Source organism: Heliangelus exortis, chromosome 1, assembly GCF_036169615.1.
Source record: "Heliangelus exortis chromosome 1, bHelExo1.hap1, whole genome shotgun sequence".
In the NCBI taxonomy this organism is placed as follows: Eukaryota; Metazoa; Chordata; class Aves; order Apodiformes; family Trochilidae; genus Heliangelus; species Heliangelus exortis.
In genome coordinates, this window is record NC_092422.1 from 171,240,898 (window position 1) to 171,263,788 (window position 22,891).

The 22,891-nt window shown below is 37.0% G+C and overlaps 1 protein-coding gene across 2 annotated transcripts in view; it reads right to left on the minus strand.

The window, feature by feature from the left end:
• Positions 1-747: 747 nt before the first annotated feature.
• Positions 748-22,891, minus strand: part of SAMTOR (S-adenosylmethionine sensor upstream of mTORC1) — a 33,055-nt gene continuing 10,911 nt past the window's right edge. For both annotated transcript variants that reach the window (XM_071733646.1, XM_071733647.1), the window contains exons 2-5: positions 20,988-21,129; positions 14,012-14,191; positions 10,012-10,126; positions 748-4,008 (exon numbers count right to left, since the gene is read on the minus strand). In XM_071733646.1, coding sequence (XP_071589747.1) covers positions 3,379-4,008; positions 10,012-10,126; positions 14,012-14,191; positions 20,988-21,129 — 1,067 coding nt within the window. In that variant the 3' untranslated portion in view covers positions 748-3,378. The remainder of the gene's footprint in view (positions 4,009-10,011; positions 10,127-14,011; positions 14,192-20,987; positions 21,130-22,891) is intronic.

Below are 22,891 nucleotides of genomic sequence, written 5' to 3' on the forward strand. Positions count from 1 at the left end.
AAAAAACAAAACAAAACACAAAAACCCACCCCAAAACAGACCCCTCTCCAGTCTTTCCCATGGGTCGCTATCAACAGCCTTCTGTGGAGAGGACTCCAGTCTCAGGCTGACCGCTTCCCCAACAAAAGGTTTCATGGCTCTGCAGTACCCTTCACCCTTTGTCAACCATCAGTGTTCCACAACACTTTGCTGGGAAAGCCACTTCTGAATTTGCCCTTGCAGGCAGGTGGGCAAGAGCAAGAAGTTTCTGGATCTTAATAGGTTAGGCCAACCAAAGGTGGTTCAGACAGCTGCTGCCCAAGAGCCTCCTTGGACTGCACCAGGCTGGCCTGCTGCAGATTTAGGTCCTTTGTTCCTGTAATCCCTCCCTGGGCAACCAGCCCCTTCCTCACCCCCATCAAGAAGCACTGGTGGTGACTGCTGGCAGCTGGACACAGAACAGATGCACTTGGACAGCCTGGCTTTCCTGCCTCAGTTATCCAGAAAAGAAACATGATGATAGGGTTAGCTGGAGGAACTCCAAAAACCTTTCTGTGGCAAAGACCACAACTGAGATGCACATGCTAAAGTGCCAAATTTAACATCTTTAGGGTAATTCGGTTGTTTATCAACCAAACCCAAATAACTATTTTCTTGACGATATGGAATATAAGTATGCATTGATTTCACTGGGTTTCAGCACAAACCAATTACACAGGAAAAAAAAAAGGACATCTCCAACTCAAAGAAACAATTTTTTAGAAAAGGTTGTTTTTTCTTTTTTTTTTTAATAAATGTGCTTTGTTCACAAAAAGTAGTGACATAAAGACAACAGAAATGCAAATACACATTTTCTTTCTTTTCCCCTCCAGCACCTTAAGAACAAGAGATCTTTTGCAGTCATAATTTTCAAATATTTCATAACCTAGAAACATTCTTCTGGCAGCACAGCCAAATATCCAATAACTCCCGACATTAGCACTTTATTTTACGTAAACCTGTAAGTCACACTTTCCTCCTCCATCACAAAAAAAAAAAAAAAAAAAAAAAAAAAAAAAAAAAGGAACACTTCAGGTATTCAGAATGAGCAGCAAGAAAACCAAACTGTTACGAATTTCAGGTCCCTAAACCACAACCTGCCCAAAAGGCTTAATTTTTAAATGTTACTATTTTAAAAGGATACATCTTGGCCTGAATTGCTTTTTGGAATGAATCATAAACCAGTGTGCATTAACCAATGCCAACAAGTAGGGTAGCTGGTATATAACTTTTGTAAAAGGAGTATCAGTCAAATTGTTAGGTACACTTTGAAATATGCACACATTACATTTCCATAAACAGCTGAATTTATAGCACCAATATTTTAGCTTTGATGTGAGCACAGCTGGAGTCAATGGTTTAACTGGGAAGAAGAGAGGCTTTGAGTGACAAACATTTTTGTAAAAGTGAAGTGGTTAAGCAAATACTGACTTAAAGCCAATTCAGACGCCACTGTGTATTTGATTAGAGAAGCATTCTCTGTAAAAATTAGGAAAATCAACCATGATACTTTTAAGTTTTTTGGTTTGGTTTTTGTTTTTTTTCAGATCAGAATATAATCATTGGGTATGTATATCATTGAGACTGAGTAACAAACTTGGATCTGGTATTAGGGGATGCTTTAAATTAAAGAGACACAAAAAAACTTGTACAAAAGAATAAAGCATTACAGTCCAGATCATGTTTAAGTGTAAGCTGGACCAATGTGGGATGACTATGTAGGAAACAGTAGAGAAGAAAAACAGGTAAAACCGTGACACTTTCAGTGCAAAACTTCAATGGAGGGAGTAAGTTTCATTTTTGTAGCAACCACGGTAAAATCCACACTCAAGTTTATCTGGTAACTTCTGTATTATCAACACAACATGGTAGGTTAATATGGTGCAAGACAGCTTTTATCCCAACCACCTGTGAAACTACATATTAGCCTTTTCTACCATTTGCTGAAGTCAGTCTTAAAACCATGATGTGGCACCTAGTTCAAATCATTATTAGGCACTTACAGATAGATTTAACAGCCTAACATTTGAACTCAACTCTGGCCATTATTAGAAGTGGAGGGAAATCTAAGCTAAACTAATACTGAATCCCCTATTTCTACCACTGAACAGATTTATTATTTTTTTTTCCCTGCAAAACCTCACAAATTTATTACACAAGTTAAAAAAACTTAATAGATGTAAAACACTTCTGTTTCATCTCCTTACAGTGCAGACCAGTTTTCAGACAGCTATGGAGTTTTTATTTAACTAAATAGAAGATTTTGGAGTCCAAATAAACAAACAATTAGTTAACCTCATTTGTGTGATTTGCACACATCTTTGTGCAAATGGGTATCCTTGAAAAACCTGTATAATTATGTTTGGTTTTTTGTGTTTTTTTTTTTTTTTTATGAAATTGGTCTGTAATTACTGTGTTAACTTGGGAACTCTACGGATAAGTACATTTAAAGAAAAAGTTTGTTTTTAAAATGCATAAATAATTTACTTTAAAACATGACAAAACCCACCCCGTCCCCCCAAAAACACAATTTGAAGAGAATACAGAACACCATCATTGCAGAAATACTGATATATGTTAGTGCTTGTGCACTCATGAAGTTGCAAAACCATGTTCCAGCTTTGAAGTGAAACATAATTGTCTAGACGTACCATACTCCTCTGGGGAGGGATAACCTCTGCAGAAATCTCCTCTCTAACTACTATTTATGCAATGAAATTACACAGCATGTATAACTACGGATGAGTATATTCCAGTGTTTTGGTGTTATCTTGATTTGGTGTTACCTCAAGAGGGCTGCAATAAACAAAAATCAAATGTGCAAGCATTACTTTCTCCAGCCCAGGCTCAACCAGAGTGAAACAAAATCTGGAAGAAAGTTTTGTTCCATAATTAAGAAGGGACATGTGTAACCAAGTGTCTTAACCTATCTGCACATTTAATTAAAGTGCAAATTGTTTCTTCCTACATAAACTTCTCAGAAGCCCACCAACTCCAGTGCCTTAAGCTCAACCACACTGAGTTAAAATATTGAAACAACATGTAGCAAATTAAATAGAATCCACACTTCACAGCACTAAAGAAAAGAATGGTACCTTTCTGAAAAAAAAAAATTAGTGATATAAGTCTAAAGAAAGTAACAGCAATTTATGCTATGACGTGAGTCATTTGCATAAAACTTGTATTTTTTCACTTCCATACAAGAATAAATTTTAAAATCCAAAAGTAGAAAAAAATAGCAAACTCTGTAAACCTTTGCATTTTCTTTATGCAAACCATTTTTTGTGTGTTGAGCCCATGTTAGTATAGCAAAATTAGTTAAGCAAGAGGTTTGACCCTAAGGGCATTTAAATGACTACATTAACTTAGAAGCAATATAGGATCTTCTAGCTCATAGAAAGGAATTGAACTAGACTGGCTTTCTCCAGAGTCTGAGTCATAAGGAGCATCAGGTAGCTCCATAAAACCATAGGCTAGCTGTTCATCCTCTGTATCTGAGCGAACATAGGAAGAGGTGTTGGAATACTCTTCATCCTCTATACTGTTGAAATCCTGGGGGATATACAACATTCCCGGGTAGTTCCTGCTAACCAAGTCACTTGTTGTCTGCAGGGAAGTTTTCCTAAACGCCATCAGATGCATATGAGAAAACTTGGAATACTTGAAGCGTTTAAAACCCAAGGACTCTATGGCAATCTTCCAGCTCTTCATCATCATAGCCCGGCGATTCTGATGAGATGAATCAGGAGTTATGACAAGCAATAGGCCATTTAATACCAGCAGTTCATGGGCCTTCTTGCAGCATATCCATCGCTGATAGGGTGATGGAAAGTAAGAAAGAAGGAGAGAGAAAACGACAACATGGAACAGTTCTCCAGGGAGAGAGTCAATGGGATTTTTCAGTTGCTTCAGGAAGGCGTCTATAGCGTCTTGTGCCAGCTGGAGAGGTTGCTGAATTTGAAGGTTTAGGAAGTCACATTTGTATACGCTCTGGTGGAATAAGAAAAACATAAACCAAACAAACATCAAGCTTAGCTTAAAGAGCAAGTACAATCCAAGCCCAGAAAAAAATCAATTATAACCTCTCCATTTCCTTCAGGAAATGTCAAGCCTGCTGAACATTCCTCTGCCTAATAAATCAAACAATCTAAAATATTGATTTAGCTCTTCTTTCACAATTATTTGCAGCCAGCTTTCACAATTACATAGCAAAATTTAAGATGTGCAGTAATTCTGATAGCTGAGAACAGTTTATTAAAAAAAACCACGCCAAACACAACAAAATAGAAGGTAGCCCAAATAGAACAAAGTGTCATACCAGCCATCTCACAAATTATTTAAGAACTCAAGTCTACATTGCTTTTGTTTCTCTGTATGCAGGAAACCTTTTACGGGTTTTTATAAACCTGAAATCAGTAATTAGAAAATAAATTAGATCTCTCAGTATTTCTATCCATTCTTCGAAAAGAATCCAAGAAACTTAGTGATTTGGTCACTTGATAAAAAAAGTGTCATTCTTTACTGCTACAGACACAAAGCAGCTACAGCAAGGCAATCTACATGAGAAAGTCAGTACACTAAGTGCTCAGCAGCAGGTAAAGGTCAATGTTCTAACCTTGCTGTAAAGCAAAGTGTAGCAGTAGACATTTGGACAATTATCAAAGCAAGATAAAGGCTCTAAATTAATCTGTTGATCACTTGTGCACTCAAGCCCTCAAAGACAGGAAATGACAACATGATACAACATTCAGGAGAGTAACTTCTTAACACCCTTAATCACAGAGTATTAAAAAAAAATAAGAGTAACAGTACCATATTCACTATGTTAAAGTTTTATTACTTTATATTCATCTAAACCCAGGACTGACTTCTTTAATAAAAAGGTATTAAGACACAAGGTTTTTTTTATGACATAGCAACAACATTGTTCTTATTGCCTAGAGAATATGCAGTTAACAGAAATTCTAAACAGGTAGGGGAACATGAAAGCAGACAAAGCATTCTGTGGAGTACATCTGAAAGGTAGAGTTGATCTGTTGCCTTTTCATACCATGCAAATACTTTGTGTTTTATAAAACAATATTCAAAAAATATGATCACTAGAACACTATTGTGAAGGTATTCATACAATAATTGATATGCTCAATTGTCTCCAAGCAGAAGAGAATGCTATTTCTACAAAATCCTATTATCTTCTGAGATTATACAGTGAATTGGAAAAAGTAATCAATGTTAAAAAAAAATCGTGATTTTCTTTTTTCAGTAACTTTAATCTTGGCTTTCAATATTGCACAACATTCTGGTCTCTAAACTGAAACAATCTGGGTTCAATGGACAGCCCATTTATTGGATAAGGAACTGGCAAGATGGCTGCACCCAAAGAGTTGAGATCAGTGGCTCAGAGTGCAAATGCAGATGTGTGACGTGTGGTGTTCCTCAAGGGTCACTGCTCAGACCGGTGCTATTCAGCATCTTTGCTGGAGACATGGACAGTGCACCCTCAAAAAGGTTGCTGACAACACCAAACTGTGTGTCAGCACACTGGAGGGAAGGGATGCCACCCAGAAGGACCCAAAAGGCTTGAGAATTGGGCTTGTGCAAACTCCATAAAGTTGAACAAGGCCAAGTGCAAGGTTCTGCCCCTGGGCTGAGGCAATCCCATGCACAAATACAAGTTGGGAGGAGAAAGCATTGTGGACACTGAGGAGAAGGACTTGAGGGTGATGGTGGACCAGAACCTTAGCATGAGCCATCAATGTGCACTTGGAGCCCACAGAGACAACTGTGTCCTGGGCTGCATCAAAAGAAGCACAGGCAGCTGGTCAAGGGAGGTGATTCTCCCCCTCTACTCTGCTCTTGTGAGACCCCACCTGGAGTACTGTGTCCAGTTCTGGAGTCCCCAAAAGCAGAAGGACATAAAGGTCTTTGAGTGTACCTATAGGAGAGCCACAAAAATGATCAGAGGGCTGGAGCACCTCTCCTATGAAGACAGGCTGAGCAAGTTCGGGTTGTTCAGCCTAGAGGAGGCTCCAAGGTGGCCTTATAGCAGCTTTCCAATACGTGAAAGGGGTCTACAATAAAGCTGGGGTAGGGCTTTTTGCACAAATGTGTAGTGAGAGGACAAGGGGCAATGGCTTAAAACTTGAAGAGGGTGGATTTAGGTTAGACATTAAGAAAAAATTCTTTCCTGTGAGGGTGTTGAGATGCTGGAACATGTTGCCCAAGGAAGTTGGAGCTGCCTGCTCCCTGAAAGTGTTCAAGGTCAGGTTGGATGGGGCTTGGAGAAACATGATCTAGTGGGAGGTGTCCCTGCACATGCAGGAGGGCTGCAACTAGATGATCTTTAAGGTCCATTCCAACCCAAATAATTCTATGATTCTATAAATATGAAAAAAAAACCCCAAAAAACCCAAGAAAGAGACCTAAAGTATGTGACTATAATAAAAAAATCTAATTGTAACCATTATACCTGCAAGTTTATGATCTGCTTCTTTTTAATATTTACAACAGGAAAATAACAGTAGTAACTTCCTGATATTCTCTAGTAAGTTTTAAAAGAAGTGCTTCAAAGAATAATTTTACTTACAAGCAAGACTTAAAGATAGAGGTTATATATACACAGTCAAAAAACCAATTTAGATTGCACATGTTTCTCAGTAGTGGAAAAATACTCATAAAACAGTTATGTAGAAATAACATTTAAGACAATCTGAGGATTAAGGTATTTTTCAGGTGGAAATTGAACTCTGCAGGCAATTTTAAGACAAAAATGCTGCTAAACTGGAAACTGCTGCTAAACTTCAGATATTCAAGTCTTGAACTGATAATAAAGTCTTTCTAGACATAAACAGCAAGCAGTCACATTTCAATGTATCCACTGACATTTAAGAAAACAATCTTACTTGTTCATTGTAATTTTTAATCCTAGTACATTTCCAGCCTATTTTTTTTTGTCTCTGACTATATTCACTCCAATACATCAAATGTATATTCAGCATGCTTCCCAGCAGAATGTAATTGCATTTGGATTTTGCCAAAGTGAAAGTTCGCCTTTCGTTCCAATTTTGCCTTCTTTTGAATCTTTTTGTTGTTGTTATATAGACAAATTAAACTCCTCTAAGAATAGAAGCACTGCTAATTTTATTCTGGAATATCTGTACTATAAGCAGACTGTTTGAAAGAATGTCCAACAAAAACACCAGGTCAGGAAAAAACCTGCTCTGCTTACCCCAGTCTCAGATTCCTTTTTTTCTTGCATGCTTCATGACATTGAAAATAAGTGAGCAATGCCTAGCTAAAGAAAATATCAACCTTTCTTTGGTGCAGTTTGCCCACCCTGCCTGAAAACACGAAACTTATTAATGGAAATGTATTTCCACATTTGAAACTCTACAGTAAACATTCTCTCTTGATGAAACAAATTCTAAGCAGTCTGAAGACATTCTTTTACTGTGTATCTAATATCTCAGATCCTCTCCCTAGTTCTTCCACAATTACAGCCTTCTTATTTCTCTTATTTAGCTCAAATATTTTACTCAACTACTCAAGTTTATATCCACAGCATTTCCATATGCAGAAAACAGAATTCTGTATTGATTGAAGAAGGAATTATTTAATGCTCCATTCAACATTTTTTGAGAAACTGACTTCCTGAAGCCTTTATGCTTCAAGGTGTTTCAGAAAGTATTTTGGTATCTTGTCTATCTGCTAAGTAAGATTTTACCAGTTCTTCTGTTTTCAACTTCTGTGTTATAGGAACTGGAACTATATGATCTCTAAGGTTCCTTCCAACCTCCTTCCCTCTTCCAACCCAAACCATTCCTTGATTCTATGAGATCAATTTTTCATGTCAAAAGATGACACTACCTACCATAAGAACCCTCTGGATATTATTTTGAAATCTTAGATCAGCTCAGGCAACTGCTGGCCTAAAGATACACTTATTCAAGAGGTTATGGTGCTGATGTAGCCCAAAGTAGGGTCATCTTGAATAAAACATGTCTTATTAATTCTCCTTTGAAATGGGCCTAAGCTTATTCCAGCAGCTGCATTGGAGTGCACAAACTACTCCACATCACTCCAAGAACACTTGCTAGCTAGGCTGCAGGGGCCCTGAACACATGAAAGTATCCTTGAGATGGAAACAAGACAAGGTGATGAGGCTGAGACAGGCCTCACAGGAACTACACTGGTCTGTACAGTAGCACTTTCATGAGTTCTTATTATTAAACTACGGTACTAAGTATGTCAAATGACAAGAAATCAATTATCTTATCATTCCCTTCCAGTGGGAGAGAGCCTGAAAAACTGGTTAGTACACAGGAACTGCAGCTACCCGACTGCTGTCTGGACTGGATTACTCACATTCCTCCATTACATCTGCAGGAGTGAGCTTTCTGGGACTCTTCCAATAGTGGTTTTGGTTTCTATACATTTAAATTGATTTTCATGAGAACAAAAGCAATTTTGTTATGAACACAGCACAATAGACTAAATAGCGAAATATTAACTATGCATAAACCAAAAATTAATGGTCAGATTCAGCTCATATAAATTCAGGGGCATATTACACTCACTGAAGAGGCAGTCAGTAGAGCCCACAAGGTGGAACAGAGTTCACCTCACTATGAAACAGCAAATATTTAGCTTTCACTGACTATTTTTAGAAGAACTCCACAAACTGCCATTGGAACACAGATCCCAAGATGCAGACACCCATGATCTATGTATCTTAGCTGGAAATTTACTTGCCAAGTATCACCACTTTAGATGCCACAGGCTGTCACTTCACTGGCACATCTCTCCTTTGCATCCTGTGTTGTGCCCCACAGCCCCAGGCTCTGCAGTCTCTTCAGTGTGGAAGGCAACCACCTTTGGGCAACTGATGCTTATTCTTCAAATTAGGCAAGATGGAGTCCACTTAAGTTAATTTTTGTTTTAGATGAGTCTAACATTGAATTGCTTTAAAAAGCAATTTATCATACTCTGATTTTTTTCCAAGAATATTTTTTATTATCTCTAAATACATATGAAAGAATATAAATTAGGTCTTAGTGGACTAAACCTGGTGCTCCCAACAAAATACCAAGCATGTAGCATGTAACCCACACTGCAGAAAATAAGACACCATTACTTTCAAGTGAACTGTATTATTGTACTCCAACACTTCCCACCTCCCCACTTCTAGGGATTAGAGATAACTGATTAGCTTAGGCCACTGATTTTAAGATACATTGACTTTCAAATCTAAGTGGCCAAGATGTGTATGGTCTAAGATTTTAGTGTTTTCTGTCAGAAATGCATTCCTTTCTGTATCTTTTAATTTTCATTCCACTTTGTCATGTTGATTGGTTGGTGAATGCCATTAGGACTGGCAAAAGTTGGGTCAAGAGGAAAAGACAGAAATAGCACTTGATTATAGCAGGATTAATGCATCTTAAAATGTTTCTACCTAGAGAAAATGAAACAATTTACCCCAAAAGTGCTGATAAATTTGTCCTGAGGACTGTGAAACTTCAGTAATATTTGTAAAAATAAACTGAAAAGCCTCCTTATAGCAAGTTTCTGGTTACTAAAACACCCCCAAAAAACTCAACAAATACAGTCACTGATCATTTCCTTCTGTCAGCAAATTTGGCTTCTGAGAGGTTTGTGCCTGAGGATAAGCCTACTCAATTTTTATTTATGCCTTTGAAGCAGCAAGGACTAATCTGAAATGCCACTAAGAGGTGCCTATGAAAATTTTCCAATTTTAAGATTCACAACTGCATTATAAAGACATAACTCTTGAAAATAAATTAGATTTAAAAACAATCCTACAGTTTAGATCCTATTCATGCGAAAGGATGCGGTAGGAGGGCTACTGTTCCTTTTAAAGCACAGATACTTAAGATACATACTAAGCATTAAATACTTTTTTTTTTTTTACAGTAATTTTGAAGTATTCTAGAATGTCTGAGAATCAAATCTATATTGAATTCAAACATTACATACCTCAACAGCTGGAACAATATCTATGCCAACTGTCAGAAATTCTTCAAACTTCAGGAATGGATTAAAGCAGCTACCAACATCAAGTAATCTGATCTTCCCCAAGGAATGGAGTAATCTAAGAAATAGCAATAAATCAGTTTTATCAAATGTTATTTCTGAAGTTATGTTCTGGATTACAATTTCAGATAAGCAATGCAAAAGATTTCTCACAGAATACCACAGTAGTGACTAACAGAAGGGAATACCTTACATGAATTGCTGAGGACACTTTAATACTTTAGTTCCAGAACACAGCAGATATGTATATATCTTCCAAAAACATCATGGAAAATTTTAAACAAACAAAAACAAAGCCATATTGAAAAACTGGCCCATCATCTTCTCAACCAGATTTCGCAGCTTCACAGAATAAAAAAAAAAAAATAAAAAATGGAGGACTGCAAGATCAAAAAGAAAATAGCAGATTGAAGAAACAAGGCAAGGACATTCTTGTAGTGTCAAGTGGAAACTCCTATTATATAGCACATCAGAAGACATGCTAGAGACTTGCAGATGAAGTTTGCCTTTCTTTGGGATGCTATAACATCTTCTTTGACCAACCTGCCTTACAAAGACAGACATCATTGTTCATTTCTTTAAGTTTATATACAGTTTAAAAAAGAAAAGAAAAGAAAAAGAAGCCTGGCAACTGGTGAAGGTTGCCCTTGCTGTGAAAACATTCTTATCTTCCAAAGGGTAGTCTCCTTAACCAATGCCTATAGGAATATTTGTGGTTTTCAACTTTGCAAACACAGGCATTTTCTTCATGACTAAGTCAGGTACCAGTACCTATAATGTAGCATCAGATATGATCAATACCCTACAGAAGAACTGGCAGTCAGCTATCTCCTCATCATTTAAAAGTTTTGCCTTGTCCTGGCACTTGTCTGTCTAGCCTGATACACCATCCCCCTGCAGAGAATTAGCATATTACAGTCAGTTCACTAAAATCAAGGACTCAGATGTTCAATACAGCCTAAAATCAAAGACACTGTTCTTTATTTTCCTTGCATTCTGAATTTGGAGGCCCCTGATCTTTATTCTTTTTTTGCAATTGCAACAACCAAGTGGATGCTGGAGTTAAACAATTCTGTTCTCAACTAGTACAGAATTTACATCCACCTGTTCTTTAAAAAAAAAAAAGAAAAAAAAAAGAGAGAATTTGGGTGAAACCACGTAACAGAAAAAAAAAATATACAGCACCACTGGCACCAAACAGTTTGAGCTCTTTCTACTGGACTGTTTACAGGGCTGCGTCTAAAATTTAAATCATGATTTATTAGAATACTCAAAATCCATTAATAGAGGCAAACAAAATCCAAACTCACAGCTTTCACAGGGAAAAACAGAGAGAAAATGGTAACTTTCCAGCAAGCAAATGTTGCTTTTTGCTCCAAGTTTCTGTAGCAGTTCCATTTGGCATCTCCAAAAATATAATTTGTCATCTATCTGGGAAAGATTCAGTTTCAGAGACACAAGTAACTGCAAAAACTTGCAGAAACAGATCAGCAGGGCCAATGGAATCCAACAAAGCCATGGTTGTACTCATAGCAACAACAAAACAGTAAGAAATATTGCAGGAAAAAGAAATTTTAAGAGATCTGGGCTCTCTGTGCTCCCGCTCAACTCCCAGTGATCTACCACACAGAGGATGTTGGAGAAGCAAGAGATTCCTTGTTGCATTCAGCTGAATAACAAAGCCAAGTTTAAGGACTTCACTTCTACATGCAATAGAAGGATACTTCTGTCAAAATACCAGCATCAGCAAGGTAAACAGTGAAGTAATTTAAGTTAAAACCACTCCTTATGAACCACAGTACAGTCTCTCTACAATGGCATGACAGTAAAGGCAAGCTCAGAAAGAGCTCCTATGTAAACAACCTGGTTTTAACTCTATTTGAGAGAGGATTATATATGGGAAGAACAAAAATATTGTCTTTCCCAAAGTAAAGAAAAACAGACACATGCTTAGCCAAACCTTTAGACAACCTCCACAACTCTTATTTGTGGTGTTACATGACCAGAATGTAGTGACAGTATTTTAACACGTGTCTGTGGGAGGATGTTACCCCATACCCCTTGTACCAAAACCTCACCATGATTCAGTCTTCACTCACTGATTGGTGGAGACAAGTTAGAAAAGCATATCAAAGAAAATACACTTTGTGCAATATACAACTAATTTTCATTCTGATAAACTCTGTAATTTCTTCTATAAGGTAGACAGGAAAAAACTGAATTTCCATGTCTGGGCAGCAACTTAGAATACCTATGCCATGCTACTTTAAGGTCTGTACAGCTGTTAGCAATCTTACTGTTATTTGTTGCTTACTCAGGTAAATATTAGGAATTTTGCATTTGCCAGGTACATCTCTAGGGATGTATGTGTTCTTAAAATTTTGACAATGAAGATGAAAATCACCATCACACATTGCATAAACAAATACTTTTAACATTATTTAATAAAACCTTCTCTGTTAGCTATTTTCTTTACATACAAGTGAGAACAAAAGGTAAGGCTGTAGACTACTGGTAGTAAGAACCTCATGTGAAGTGAGCTCTGTAATGGTCATTATAAACTGTACAAAGTATGAAGACAGAGCACATGCAAAAGAGACAGCCAAGGCTTCATCCTGACAAGGCTTCCCACTGGAAGACCAATCAATTTTAAGTGGTGTATGACCACCAAAACTATTGATTTAAACAAACAAGTACCAACAAAGAGCCATTTATGGTATTGCTAAAATTATGTGTTAACAAATGCCAGCATTATTGAGATGTTGTAAGGTATTAGTATCCCATCAGCCCTTTGTACAGAAGTGCCTGGCAGTTCTCATTAAAAACAGGTATACATTTTGAGGTTGACTTAGCAAAACGAGCACTCAGAAGAAGAGTCTGTGGGGGAGGGAAGTCAGCTTATGAGAAGCTGCTAAATTCATTTTAGAAGCATCTGCTTTGTCTTGTCATAACAGGACAAGAATATTAATTTCTTTTTTCATTTTGCATGTAAATATTCAACTACATAAGCATTAGGGATCATTAGGCCTTTTGCAAGTTACTTTACAAATATGAGAAACCACAAAAGATACCAGCTCATAAGGACAGACACATCTGCTAATACCATTAGCATGCTACAATAATGAGAAAAGTCTCTTCACAGGACAGAACAAACAGTGTTGCAGACAGTTGCAAGAACTGGTCTATAAAGAATATGAAACAAGTCCTAGGTGTAACATTTAATGATAATATGCTTATGCATTCATTATTTTACTTACAAAATGTTCAATTCTTTCCCTCACACATGGAACAGTAACAAACATGACCTATGTTATTCAAGAAAATAAAGGAGTGTGGGATTATAACTAAAAGTACTCCTGAACACCAAAATTAAAATTCCTACTTATGTGACAGTCAAAAACAAAATTACAACTGTTGTTAGGAAACTACCTCAAGCATACCACAACCTCTGCAGAGCTAGTCTTCAGAAAGCTAGCACATTTAAAATTAAGGGTTATAATTCAAAATTGCTTTTGAAGTGTATAATTGGAATCAAGAGTTTCTCTGCAATTATTTATGAAGAGAAAGTTCTAAGTACTCTGATATTTACATTTGGCACTTAGTACCTACATAAGCAATTGACTTCTCAACAATGCTGAACTGCTATTAGATTCTAACTTAATGAATGTCTCCCTTATTTTACCTCAAGGTTTAATATAATTTGCATTGCACCTCAATGACATACAAAAGTGAAATTAATCTAACACTTACATGAAGATGACTAAGTTGTCATTCTCATGTAATTTCTATGGCATCCACCAAAATATACGACACCACAAATATTTCTTGAAACATGTAGATTCACATGAAAGTGCCCTTTCTTAATTATTATGGGTAAAAAAAAGTCCAGATAAGTTTCACCACACAAAGGGGGGAAAAAAAACTGGGAAAAAGTAGAACTTACTTCTCTGTTATAGCTTCATGATTTGTCAAGCCAAAGTTTGACAAAGGCAAGGGTTCTTCAATCTTGGGTGTCTGGGGAACATTTAAAGCTGGAGTGGTCTTAGAATCAAGAAGTGCTCTTTTTTCATCTTTTTCAAGTGCTTTTCTTTTCCCACCATTCTGAAAATACTCTCGACATACACTGAAAAGACAAAAAGAGAAATTGCCCAGAAAAGCAGAATGCTATTTTTGGTCATTGCTATAGATTTAACACAAAGACAGAGGTCTGAGAGATGCAAGTGCTGTCAGCTTTTCAACAAATTGGGGTTTTAGTGCAATTTGGTAAATCTGCTTTAGGAAAGATGTGATACACCAAAAGACACTCTTCAAGTTGAGTGGTGCTTTATTTTCAAAAATTAAGCCATACATCACAGTTTAGTAAACAGACTTTTAGAGTGAGGCAGCAAAAGTCTTGTCAGAACATCAGAGTAAACATCTGCTGTCACTTCACCACCACAGTTCTACACTAAGGTGCAGTTATTAATTAGCTCCCCATACATGCAGGGGCTTGTGAAATAGCTGTGCCTGGCAAAGCACATAATATGGGGGAAAAGAAACACAACCCAGGTTTATGGGCTTTCATACACCAGTTTTTAATTTTAATTGAGCTTTCCTGGGGTGTTTTTTGTTTTTAAATAACAGGTATCTACAACAGCTGTATTATTGTGGATACCTTACTTTAGCTTTCAGGTTTTTTTTCCCCATACGTAATTATTTTGCAAATAGGAAACAGAACAAAATAATCTGGTCATGCTCCCAACAGAAAGGTCAACCAATTTGAAGGAAAGAATGCTATCAAAACAGTTAAATTGCATTGCATACTTCAACCAGTAGCCAGCATTAGTGTATGAGAAGCAAGTACTCAAGAATATTCAAGAATCACTGAATTTTATCCACAAAATAGAACTAGAATTGGAAACAATTTGTTGCTGTGAAATTAAAAAAGCCTGACTCACCAGGCACAAAGCAGTATTTTTAATTAGACATGCCAGCCAAGTATTTGCACAGAAAGTCAACAGAAATAGTACTTGAATGTTTTCGTAACAACCCATTTTACCATGGTTTCTTGAAACTCACACAATTTTCCTCTAACACAGGAAACACTTCAGAAAATATAAATTCACGTGTAGTTTTACAATACCTTAAACAAAACAGGATCAAGATTACATAGTATTTCACATCACAGACTGAGGAAGGGACTTGGCATAATGCTGCATTTAAATCACAAAGAGAGACAAAGGCTTGGAATACGTGGTATCTAAGGGCTGGTTATACTACAGGCACCAAATACATACAACCTCTCTACCACAGACAATATGAAGGTAAAACCCAAAAGCTATTGGAGTTGAATTTCTTAAAAAGAAACATATAAAATGAAACAGGTACAGATACAAGTTGCTTTACTCCAAGATGGTACCCAGTGACCACCTTGATTCAGCAGAAACATCATTCAAGTAGCACATTATTGTTCAGGTCACCAATTCTTGCTGTGAGGGAGGAAAAAAAAGTTACCCTGGACACATTTGAAGTTCTATACTTACAGAACTTTAAAAATCAAAACTGACCTACATCTAACAAACTCAAAGCACAACAATTGTTCAAGCAGGCACAAAATATAAAAGATCTAAAATGCTGACAGTAGCCATGGAGCAGAAAACACAGCTACATAAGAAATAAACTCAGTAAACATTATATTTATAATCAACATGTTTATAGTTACAATTCTTCAGCAACAAAAGCAATTCTCAGACCAAATAGAAGCTAGCTGAAATCCACATATTACCAGTATGGAGTAAGATCCCATGCAGAGGCATGAATAGCAGCCCAGGCTGCAATACTCCCAGATATATGAACTGAAACTGTTATCAACTCCATCCATAAGAGTTTACATGTATAGAAAGACACTAATTCTAAAATTATCAAAGTTGCAGTAGAAAGAGTTGGCCATTTATCTTAGCAGAAAAGAGATTTAAAGCATCAGTTGTTCAAGGTGACACTCCTTACCATATTTACTAACCTAAACCTAATATCAAGCAGGTTTAGGTTATTCATGTTTAGGTTGTTCACTGAGGGTATGAAGAAATAAGATACTTCCCTTTGGAGATGAAGGAAAGACTGGACTTCTCATCATGGTTTCTGTCTGCAAAACTTTTCTCCCCTCCTCTACCAAGTTGAGGAATAAGTTTATTAATGTCAACTGACAGAGCTACTGGCCTAGAAAAGAAGTGTAAACTTTTCTACAGGCTCAATCCACCCATTCTTCAACCTCCAAAGAAAATCAAGGCAGGGAGAACTCTCAGTTTTCCTGGTACACATTAATCATACCTAGAAGAGCAAAAATGATTCCTCTACACTGGAAAATATTTTGCTATTATCATGCACATCCAGCCTCAAGCTAAAGAAATCCTGTATTCAGCACACGTGAGTAAAATATTATAGTCTTTAGTATCATAACAATATTTTGTTAAATATCAAGTTGAACAATTTGGATAAAAGAGACTTTCCCATTTCATTTTTCATACTTGGTCTCAGTTTTAGGGTTCTGAGACACTTCCTTTTTGAGAAACACTATTAGGTCTGCAATCAGAGGTTTCTCTGGGGTTGCATCCACCTCAAGTCAGTTTTTGGAGGAAATACTCTTCATTACTGGAGGATCCCAAGAACTTGAAAATAGGTGGCAGCTATCATAAGATAATCACTCTGATTAGCTCTACCATTCAAACATAAGGACATCGTTCTGTTAGAACAAAGCATTATTTGAGAGCAAAAATGAAGACTGTCATAAAAGCATGAATAAAGAACATAATCTTTTTTCTGTTTGAAGTGATTTCCCTCCTCCAGTTTATGCCACCTCCCCTTTAATTCCATTCTTCTGAAAGTGAATTGCTCAGCCAACCACATTCATGAAAAAAGCTGCAAAACACTCTTGAAAAGACTCCGAATATTCATTCATTCTTCAAACCCAAACAAGATCTGTTTTACAGGTCTGGAAGAGACCTGTTATTCTCAAAGATCTTGTAAGATATTACTTAGCTTTCCTTTGTTTTGACTGCACAGTTTCAGATTCTAGAAAGAAAAAGCCCCAAGGGTTTGGGTTTGTTTTTGTTTTGTTTGTTTTTTTTTTTAGATAAAAATACAATATTTTTGATCATTTCTTCATCTTTCTTGGGGCTGAGCAGTTTGACTGTTTCATATTCAGCTTATGGCCTGCTACAGAATCCATATGCTTTTCTAAAAGACAGACATAACCAATGTTATAATAAATTGGTATAGCTAAAAGCACTTAATTTTAATCCTGTTCTGAGTGAAAATTAACTGTTGGGTCTGATTTGCAAACTTAATAAACAGACTTCATTTAGCAGATTGCTGACCAAAATATTGATTATTAATGGATACAGGGACAGATAATAACAGAGCCATAGTCTGTAATTCAAATTTTTAAGATAAGCTTTAACATCTATTCTCTGCAAGTTTTTCCAACAAGTCTGCACTCACTAATATTAACTTAATTAAGAACACATTTCTTCAGTTTGTTTATGAAACAAATCCTTTTTAAAAATGCAGTTCAAGATAGTGTTTTGTCATGACAGAAGCACAGGTTTTGGGATTTTTTGTTATTTAAAAAAAACAGCCAAGTCAACACAAGTCTCAAACCTGCTGGTCTAGCTTATTTTGTTCTGACTCAACTAGAACAGGCTGGCATTCACTGTTCATACAAAGGCTCACCAGTCTACCAACTATGCCAGCAAAAATTAAGAATCAGGACAATTATTCAGGGTAAACATCATCTTACCCTATTGTGGTTTCAGGCTTCAGTTGTGTGTGTTGTAATACAAATGAAATGAAAGAGTGCTAGTTTCCAAATACCATTTGCTACTCTGCATTCAGTTTTCTAAGGATATAAAAAGCAAGGGAAGGACAGTTGAGTGTTGTCCAGTGTTTTTTCAACACTGCTCAGGGGATCATTAACCTGCATCTGGAAGGGGACAGATTTTTAATCCTTCTTCCCCCAGCCCTTCTCCTCAGCTAACAGTTGTATAACGTTGCCCTGAAGAATACATAAAACTGGTCCTGTAGGGAGCTGCACATGGTCATCAGCACAGTCTATCACATACTGCTTTCCATCTTTTACAGTTTCTTAAGTATCAACAACAAATAAAGTGGTATAATAATAAGTTTTATGTCATCTGGTTTAAGAATTAATGTCATAAAAAGCATTTTCCCAGTGTCTTCAACTAAATAGTTAGGGTTTTAAAAGGAGAATCCTTAAAGAAAATTGCTATTCTTGATCCTGAGAAGCACACATGGATTCTCTAATGACTATTCTGCACTCTTCTCATTTATTTTAGCCACTGCTTGTTTATAAAAGACTACAAGAATGAAGGAGAAAAAAACAAATAACCCCTCCCAAAAAAACCAAAATGCAAACCCCCAAAAGAAAATGCAGATTTTTAAAATTTTTATTTTTTTAAACTAGTGGAAACAACACTTCTCAGTTTCAGATCTCTGTAAAGATCTTTCAAAGAAAGCTGAAAAAGCTCAGACTGTCCTTTCTTCATCAGGGATACACCAGTGGTTCATGAGTATTTCCAGCATTCCACTCCCAAATTTAACTCCATCTAATACAGCAGCTACCTTCCTGCTGTCATGGTGACACAATTAACACATTGAGCAAAAGCTTTCAGTGAAGTCACATGCAAGTCAATTCTCCCGCATGCAATTATGCAACCGGACACAAGGAGGAGTAAAAACAGTGGCATCTGTCAGCACACCTCGACCTTTCGAAAGCGAAAAAACCCCTGCAGAACACGAAGCCAAGCTGGTCTGTCCTGGTATCTGGCCATCAGTTTAATCTAAGAAATACAAAAGTGGAAAGTACTCCTCTTTTTCTACTTACTTTTCTACTCCTGACCCCTTGACTTTGCAAAGAAAAGGGTACATGCTTTAACTGAAGCTTTGGACTGAGACAGAGGTTGTAGTGTCTCTTACCAGGTGGACTCTCTTTTCAATGGGAGTTTATCTTGCAAGGCTCAAATGGTCATTTTAATTGTTTACTTGGTAAATCTTGTAAGAACTACAAACAGAAAACAAGTGATACACAGAGACAAAAAAATTTCAATACACAGGCCATAAACTGTTCCTTCCTGTCCACAAGGAACATTATCCTGTCCTATAAGGTAACACACAAGTTTGCCACAAACTTTTTAGAAGAGTATCATGTACCTGAAATTACTTCAAAGTAAGAACAAACACCTCTACTGAAACAAATTTCACATATTAGTTGGAAAATTAGGGTGTAAGAAAGTATCAAGCAACATTCCACTGGAATCTGCCCTGGGTGCAATACAAATAGTATTTTCACAGATAACCTGAACAAGAGCAGTCAGTACTCCTCTTAACTGATCTGTGAATGAGGCCAAGCACAGGGAAGATGCTGCAAGGAATTGCAGTATTACAGTTCAATATTATTCAAGACAGTTGTAATTTATGAAAAGAGAAGTACAGATATCATCCACAGAAGTAATGAATTGCAGAAATACAAGAAAACAACTATCAATTGAGGAAGCCTGTAAAAAAGAAATGGGCAGCTGGAGATCAGGAGTACAGATCAATGCCACACCAATACAATAAAGCAACAACAAACAACCCCCCAAACAAACACAGAAAAACTATAAAGCAAGGTCAGTAGCATAAACAAGAGTTTACTACAACCTCATAAACATTACTTAATTCTATGCATCCCTGAGAAGGCCAGGGGAATGCTATGTCTATTTTTGGGCACAGTTCTTTCCAACTGATTCACCTCTCTTGTAAGTGGGATAAGAATATGTTAAATGTGTCTGGAAAAGAGTCTGTAGAGAAATACCTAACTAGGTTCTAGGATTTTTTTTAAGCTAGAAAGAAAAGATTGATACTTAAAGAAATAGTTGTCAAATATTTAAGTGCCTATTGTAGGGGAAAAAGGAAACCAGCTTGTTATTACTTGCTGCATTTCCAGAAGTCACAAAACAGCTCAAATGCACTGTACCTCAACTGTTTCACAGTTGTTCTCCCCAACTTTTTTTTTCTAATAAAAAGATTCGTGTTATGATTTAAAATTTAACAATACCATGCCTCCTTTGCTTTGTTACTTTTTGTTCATCACCCTGCAACACTCACCTCCAAGACCTGCAGACTGGCACATTAAGTTTTGTCTGTCTGAAGTCATTCCCAAAGGCAGGACCATTGATAAATTCTCTTCCTGGTTATACTTCAACAATATTTTTCTTTATTCTGCTCTACAGATTCCATGGTATGCCAACTGTATGCAGGAATACTGAGTGACCATATTTTATCTTTTAGGAGTTAATTTTCCCCAAGGACTGAAATAGTTTATCTGATGTCACTTTATTACATTACTATTACAACAACACAATAGAAATTAGATATTTATGACATGTAGGAACTTTAAGCTTTAAAACTGATTTTAAAAAATTTTCGTAGAAGACAAGATTTAGGCTTGAAAATTACACAGCAGTGATTTGCATTTAGAGATAGAATACTATTATACACATAAGTCAAATCAAAGTCCTGAAAATTGCACTTGAGATGTGCTCATTGCATTCGCTCAGTTTATGTTTAAACATAGAAATCTACACCATAGGTTTATTTGCAAACAGCTCCAGTTTGGTATTTTTGAGAAAAAAAACCAACCAAAAATCTTGTTTGTTGAAGACACTTTAAAAAGGGGCCATCTTACAACAAAACATTTCATAAACTGTATTTCTTTAGCAATTTGGAACAGTAAGAAGGTATTTGCTTTAGGAAGCAATAAATCATTAACAGGTTACAGAACAAATCTTGAAACCTGGCAAAAAAGCAAAAAGCCACTTAAGCCTTTAATTATAAATAATTGCAAGAAGTGTACAACTGCATCTTTTAAATACATAAAGATTTACCTGCAGCACCATTCAATGCGGCCTTCCCCTTCACAAGTTTTCGCCCAGTGATTATCTGCAAGGTTTTTCATTGCCACAGCATATTCACACAGAGTTTCCTCATCCTCACAGTGCTCACGCCAGATCTTATCGAAGTCTCCCACTAAACAAACAACAGAAAACACTGCACATTAGATATAAAGTGTCTCATTATCTTCATGGCAAAATCCCCATCTTCAAATTAAAAGAAGTTACATAATGCACCAAGAGATTACTTTACCTGCACACAACAAAAACAAGGTCTCCTTTCTCCAGTCAAACACAAAATTTCAGATTTGAGGAAGGGGCTATTGGACACTTGAGAAACTAGAAAAATTCTCAGTATTTGGTGGGCTAGAAGCTCAACATGAGCCACCAGTGTACACCTGCAGCCCAAAAAGCTAACCACATCCCTGGAGGCATCAAGAGAAGCATGGCCAGCAGGATGAAGGAAATGATCTCCCTCTCTACTCTGCTCTTGTGAGACCCCACCTGGAGTAGAGTCCAGTTCAGGAGCCCCTATTACAAGAAAGACATGGACGTGCTGGAACATCTCCAGAGAAGGGCCATGAAGATGATCAGAGGGCTGGAGCACCTCTCCTGTGCAGACAGACTGAGAGAGTTGGGGTTATGCAGTCAGGAGAGGAGAAGGCTCTGAGGAGACCTTATATCTGAAGGGGGCCTACAGGAAAGCTGGTGAAGGACTTTTTAGGATGCCAGGTAGTGATAGGACTGGGAGGAATGGATTCAAACTAGAGGAGGGTAGATTTAGATTAGATGTTAGGAAGAAGTTCTTCACCATGAGGGTGGTGAGACACTGGAATAGATTGCCCAGAGAGGTGTTGGAAGCCCCATCCCTGGAAGTTGTTAAGGCCAGGCTGGACAGGGCTCTGAGCAACCTGATCCAGTGGGAGGTGTCCCTGCCCATGGCAGGGGGGTTGGAATTAGTTGATCTTAAAGGTCCCTTCCAACTCTGAATATTCTGATTCTGTGATTCTATTTTGCTCAGTTTTCAGTGAAATTCAAGTCTCTGGGAAGTAGTCTTTCAGGTTTTTGCGCATGAGGATTAGCATGACAAACATTTAAAAAATAAAAGACTGAAAGGTTTTTCAGTAGCATTCATGTTCCTGGCAAATACTGTGGATGATATTAAACACAAAAATGCCGAAATGGAACCTTAACCCAGACTACCGATTCCTTTGGATACACCAGAGAAGGAATCCAAGCCTTCAGTGCCTAATCAAACCAGCCTCAATGAGTAAGGTTCCAGGAGACAGCACTGAAGAATCAAATCAACTGCAGTTAGAAAATCACAGATAAATTTGTCTGCTGATCTCCAGGGACAGATTCATTTTCATCCTCTTCACCTTGCTAAAAAGTAGTCCTACAAGTTCAATTCATATACTTCAAAGTAATTAAACCTGATAATTTCACTTCTTTTCCTGCTGAATATCCACTTCTCCTTGCTTGCTTTACATAATGTACTGCTAAACAAAAAGCAAGATGAATGCTACTTGTGGTAGCCACAACTCCTGTTGTGGTTTCTAAAGCACACAAACTCTTGGTATGCATTACCAAGAGGACATTTCTGACCTAAGAAAAATACATGCTCACTGTTATGATCATCAGTAATTCCTTCTTTGTTTCTTAATCACAAATACATGCACACATCTAATATATATATCTCTGTAAAAGAAAAATTATCTACTGGTTTTGCACCTAATACAGCCAAAACCAAGTTTTCAGGTGCAGAGCTGTACTTTAAGCTTTAGACAACCAACACACTTTGCAGAACATGGTTCCAGAATCAGTTTTTGTAGCACCTTCATATTATAAAGAAACATTTAAAAAGTATATCAAGGAATAGTTAACTAAGAATGTCTCCT